The sequence below is a fragment of the Callorhinus ursinus genome, unplaced genomic scaffold, assembly GCF_003265705.2.
Source record: "Callorhinus ursinus isolate GAN/ISIS: 27379988/994484 unplaced genomic scaffold, GSC_fseal_2.0 scaffold1, whole genome shotgun sequence".
Classification (NCBI taxonomy): Eukaryota; Metazoa; Chordata; class Mammalia; order Carnivora; family Otariidae; genus Callorhinus; species Callorhinus ursinus.
Window position 1 is genome coordinate 117083969 of NW_027397063.1, and position 5473 is coordinate 117089441.

The 5473-nt window shown below is 59.4% G+C and overlaps 1 protein-coding gene across 3 annotated transcripts in view; it reads left to right on the plus strand.

Moving 5' to 3' along the window:
- KY (kyphoscoliosis peptidase) overlaps positions 1-3184 on the plus strand; it is a 43100-nt gene extending 39916 nt beyond the window's left edge. For all 3 annotated transcript variants that reach the window (XM_025870485.1, XM_025870491.1, XM_073883054.1), the window contains one exon: positions 2289-3184. In XM_025870485.1, coding sequence (XP_025726270.1) covers positions 2289-3184 — 896 coding nt within the window. The remainder of the gene's footprint in view (positions 1-2288) is intronic.
- Positions 3185-5473: the final 2289 nt, after the last annotated feature.

The following is a 5473-nucleotide window of genomic DNA, read 5'->3' on the forward strand; positions in this document are numbered from 1 at the left end:
GGGGTGCAGGGGAGGTCCCAGGCTCTCCCAGAATCCCCAGAGTCCTTCTTTCAAGTCTTCCAGCCATTCAGCTCACCTTTGCAGAGAATCTGCTGGGCCGGGCGCCCTGGGCAGCCCTGGGACATGCAGGAAAGGAGGCGGGAGGGCAGTTCCCCGCAGTGCTCACCCCTGCAGGGAAGACAGACATTGCAGAGAACTAATTCAGTACAATGGTGCGAAGTTTCCTGAAGGAGATGTGGAGCTACGAGAGAGGCTTCCAGGGGAGCTGGACCTCACCTGAGGGCACGGAAAAAGGCTTCTCTGCAGTCAGACGTCATGCTAAGGTCTTATCAGTTTGGGGGGAAAGCGGTGGAGGGAAGGACAGGTGTGAGGGCTCTGGGATATGTGGGGAAATGCCCTGTGGTCCCGAAAAGGAGGGTCCTGACTCAGGCCAGGCAGGAGGGGACAGGACTGTCACTGGTCTCCAGTTGGATGGTGACCCACACAAGTGAACCCAGGAGTGACCAGGTAGACAATTTCCCAAGAGCCCTTGGGCGGCCCTGTGGAAGCGCTGGGTGGCACTGCTCATCAAAGGTGAATTCTGTGGGAACTCACAGCCAACTCGGAAGCAAGACGGAACAGGACGGGGCCATGAGCAGTTGAAGGCTGAGACAACTTGTGCCCACTGAGTTGGCTTACAAGAAGAAGCCAGGGGAGAGGAGAGATTCAACCAAGAGAGACTGATAACGAGTCTGTTGTTCTTGAGCACTTTCCTTTGGAGGTTACTATGGGACAGATGTCCTGTCGTGGCTGGAGGCAGTGGAGAAAGAAGGTAGACAAAGAAGATAACACCACAGCACCAAGCACCCCACAAGTAGTATAGCAGAGAGGGAAGGAATGGCAGCAGAGGGAACGGGGCGGTGGTGGGCTGGGCTGGAGAGCATGAGGGCTGCAAGGGGAGAAGAGCGCATTCAGGAGGGCAAGCCAGCAACCCAGAGGCTCCAAGGAAGTCACCGAAGTCTTCGGAGAATGGGGACAGAGGCCAGATGAGAGTTACATGGGTGGAAGGGGACTGCAGACTGCAGTGGGGGGGGGGGGGGGGGGGGGAGTTCCCTGCCAAGGGAAGGCAGGGAAAGTTTTCCAGATGAAGAGGCCCATGAAGAAGCAGAGGGGAGCCAGCCAGGAAGCTCCCAGCCTTTCCTGCTGCCGCTGGGGGATTCTCACTGGCTGGTTGGGAGTTAGCACAGAATGCAGGAGCAGAGCAGCCTGGAGTCAGGGCCTTGGGGCAGATTAGAGGGAAGGTCTTGCGGGTACTTGTCCTAGAACCCAGGCATGGCTTCCCCACAAGAGCGTCGTACCTCAGACCGGGGAAAGATTACTAGTGAGAGTGGCTCTGGCAGTAGTCTGTCTCCTTCCTTTGCGCTCATCTGTGAACCCCAACGGGGTGGGGAGGTTTCTGGGACAAGGCGCAGGTGTGGGGCTTCCAAGAGGAAGGGGATTGAGGTTCTGCAAGGAGCCACTGCCCCTCCCTGTGGTCCTGCGAGGCAGGGAGGATGAGGTAGGGAGTGCTCATGGGCTATAGAACCAGAGAACTGACCCTGAAAAACAGTTGACTAGGACAGAGGAAGACAAAACTAGAGGGCATGGGGAGAGGCAGAGGGAGAGTGGATGCAAAAGGCCCTCCAGAGACAGGCCAAGTCTCGCCCAAGTGAGTCCTGGGTTGGGGCAGGGGGAGGGGAGGAGGCAGCCCTGCCCCTGGAGCACCGCCTCCAGTGGTAAAGCCGGTCCCGCCGGGTTTTAAGGTCCTATGTTCACCTGACAGGGCTGACACTGTAATGAACAGATGCTGGAGGGAGCGGTGTGAAGCCAGACTTAAGACTGGAAGGAGACAAAGGACAGCCCTCCAACCAGTCATGGGCCCTCCTTGCCCCTGGGCCCTCTCCCCTTCTCTGGAATCAGGCTAAGCCTCCGGGCCACTTTCATCTAACGAGAATCACTTGGGTGAGGCAAGCACGTACAGCTGGGGCAGATTTTCTCTCGAGACCCTCAGCTTTCAGTGCACCCTAAGAGAACCACCTGCAACTGGGAGGGGAGCCCCTCCAGTGATGTGCCGCAGCTGGCTTACATCGTGTTCGGTGACTTCACCTCGACTGCTTAAAATCCAGGGTGCTGAGAGTAGTTACACCATGGAGATGGGCAGATGCTAGAGTCAGGGCTCCTTCCCGCGGAGAGCCAGTTGTTAAACATGTAGCAGCACGTCGGCACACGCTGGCCCCACCCCACCTGACCCCGGTTCTCTCTCTCCACAGTAAACGGGAAGGCCACCGTCACCATCGAGAGCTGTGCCCCGACACTCTTCATGTTTATGCTCAATGGCAAGCAGGAGCAAGGGCTGCTGAGCCTCAGGAAGAACGGGATGAAGCTGGACATATACCCTCCAACGGTGGGCACCCACAAGCTGCAGATCTTTGCCAAAGGCAACTCTGACATCTACAGCTCAGTGCTGGAGTACACGCTCAAGTGCAACTACGTGGACATCAGTGTCCGGCTACCGGCCGAGCTGCACCAGCCCGTGGGCCCCAGCTGGTTCTCGGAGCAGATGGGCATCGTGAAGCCCTCCCACCCCGACCCCATCATCCACACCAGCGACGGGCGCTGCTCGGTCAGCTTCGGCGTGGAGGAGGGCATCAGCGTCCTGGCTTCCCTGCACGGGGACGAGGGCCCCATCACCGAGGAGACGCAGCGGCGCTACATCTTCCAGGTGCAGCGGCAGAAGCGGGCAGAGCTGAAGGTCCAGCTGCCCCAGGCCGGCAAGTTTGCCCTCAAGATCTTTGTCAAGAAGAGGCTGGAGCCAGGCAACTACGTCTTCGTCTTCAATTATCTCCTGTGCTGCACCAACACCAAGGTGAACTGGCCCATGTTCCCCGAGAGCTTTGGCAACTGGGGGCAGGACAATGAGCTGCTGGAGCCTCTGTCGGGCGTGCTTCCTGCCAACCGGAACATCCCGTTCAAACTGAAGCTCCACGGCATCGCCAAAGCCCTGGTGAAGGGGCAGGACACGTGGCCCCTGACCCTGAATAGAGAGGGCTACTGGGAGGGCAGCTGCAGCACGGCCGGCTGCCACGAGATCTACGTCATGGTGCTGGAGAACGCCAACCACAACTTCTACTCCTACATCCTGAAATACAAAGTGAACACCCAGTGATGCCTGGCGCCCCCCGGCCGCCCCCTCCCAGAGGGCCGAGGCCAGACTTGCCCAGGGAGGGCCCAACGGAAGTGCGGAGAGCCCTGAACACCACCAAGTCTGCATGCAGTCTCTTCGAGGCCTCTGCCTCGGGCTCTCTGCTCTGCCACGGAGGCGGGGATGTTGGCGTTCCCATGGCTTCACCCGGTTGTGGCCGTGGCCCAGGGGACTGAGGCGAAGGCCCTTTAGAAGACAAAGGTGCTATGTAAATCCAAGGTATTGTAAAGGGTACACCACTGCCCAGACGCCCCCTTCGCGTAGTAATGCTATTGTTGTCTTTATAGGGCTGGTGTGGGGAAGCAGGGAGGTTGCCCAGGCAGAAAGCTTTTTCACGTGATGATGAGAGAATTCTCCTCCGTGCCCAAGAGGGACCTGATCTGCAAGGCTGAGTCATCCTGAATCACAGAGCCCGTTTCAGGCAGCCTCAGTGTTTCTCACCAATTCCTGGACCCCAGGGACGGTCGGCCTACCATTTTTTCCCCCAGACCTGACCATCTGCATTCCTGCTGCCCCTTGCTCTTCAAGAGCCCTAGAAAAGAGAAGGTGTGAAGAGGAAGCTGGCCAGCCCACGCCTGGCCGGAGGCTCCATGGTCCCTGGACACAATGGCCATGTGGCAATAGGAAGGTCACGAGGGGGCTCCCAGGGCCCACTCTTGGGTGCCCTGGGGGGAGGGCTAGAGGGCGGGAGACAATGCAGCAGCCCTGCCGCCTGAGTCTGAGGCTGTGAGGCCTCCGACTCCATGCTCCCGACGGGCCTGTGGGCCAGTTCAGTCTAGGGAGTCGCTGGCCCTCTAGGCCCTCTCAGAGTCTGGGCTTCAGGCCCCGGCCTGCACTTTCACGGGGAGCTTCAAGAGGCTGCTAGGCCCTTGGGGGGGGGTGGCCTTGGTGATAGCCCTAAAGACCCGGGCAGGGAGGCCAGGCAGGGAGGAGTGCAAATACCATAGTGCCAAGGAGACTCATGAAATAACAGGGCTCTGCCAGCCCCCAAGGCTCCCTACCAGCAAAGCCCACACAGGGGACCTCCACCTGCTCCAGGAGCCGCTTCTGTGTTTGTCTGCATCCCATCTTCCTTCCTGCCCGTCTCTGACATGAGAGACCCCTGGGGTCCTGCCGTCCATGCTGGCTCCAGCCCTAGGAGCCCCAGCTGCCCCGCGGCCCTCAGCAGCACCTCAGGCCCGTGTTGCCATGGCAACAGCGGCAAGGCTGGCTCCTTCCTGCAAGGGCAGCCCAGAGGGAAGGAGGGAAAGGCCCTGCGTGGCCACTGCAGCCCCCTCCCAGCATGAGGAGCCCCTGCAGGGCCTCCCCGCCTCCTGGCTGCTCCGCTCTACAGCCCCTCCCGTCTCCACCCCCTCACCCCGAGAGCGGGCACTGGCCCAGCCCCCCCCCCCCCCCCCCCCGCCAACTACTGTTCTAAATGTCTTCAGGTTCAGCGACAGCCAGGCCAGCCAGATGCTCACGCCTTCTCTGCCTTCATCCTCACATTTGTGTATTCAGCAAATGTTCATGGGGCACTTAATTAGCACGGGGCTCCGTGCTCAATGCCGGGGTTATGGAGGGAACCAGGGGGTCCTGCCCCTGCCATCTCAGAGCTCAGGGTGGGCAGCAGCAGCCTCCCTCGAACAGGCCTGCCTAAAGTTCCCTGGAACTTCAGTCCCGCATCTCCCCAAAGGTCCCTGCTGCCACCCAGCTTGGACCTGGCCCAGAGCCATGTGACAGGGGTGCCCAGGCTGGGGGCCCTGGAACACCAGGGTAGAACACCATGGGGGTCTGGGCTCTCCCCTGGACTGTGTCCCGTGCCCTCTGGCAGGCTCTGCCTCCCAAGCCTTTGACACAGTTGACACGCATGCCTGGAAAATGCACAAAGGCCCCAGAGGCAGAACCGCAGTGCACTAACTACGACAGGAAAACAAGGGGAGTTCTTACACACCAAAAACAGCCTTTTTCCACACCTTTGACTTTATGGGCTGAAAGAAAGGTGCTGTGTTTTATCCAAATAGTGTCTTCTATGACTCATGTCACTCCCTGGACCCAGAGCCATGGCTAGCCCCGATGAGAACATGTATCTTTTCTAAAATAATATAACTAATCAGTACATTCTGGAGCAGGCAGAGGATGCCACCTGGCACAGTAGGAGTTGCCCAGGAACCAAGCCCAGGCCCCACCTGCAGAGCAACCGCGCGCCTCCCTCTGCGTTAACCAGACCCCCCCTTCTTAAAGACAGCTGTAGGCACAGTCAGAAATCACCTGTAT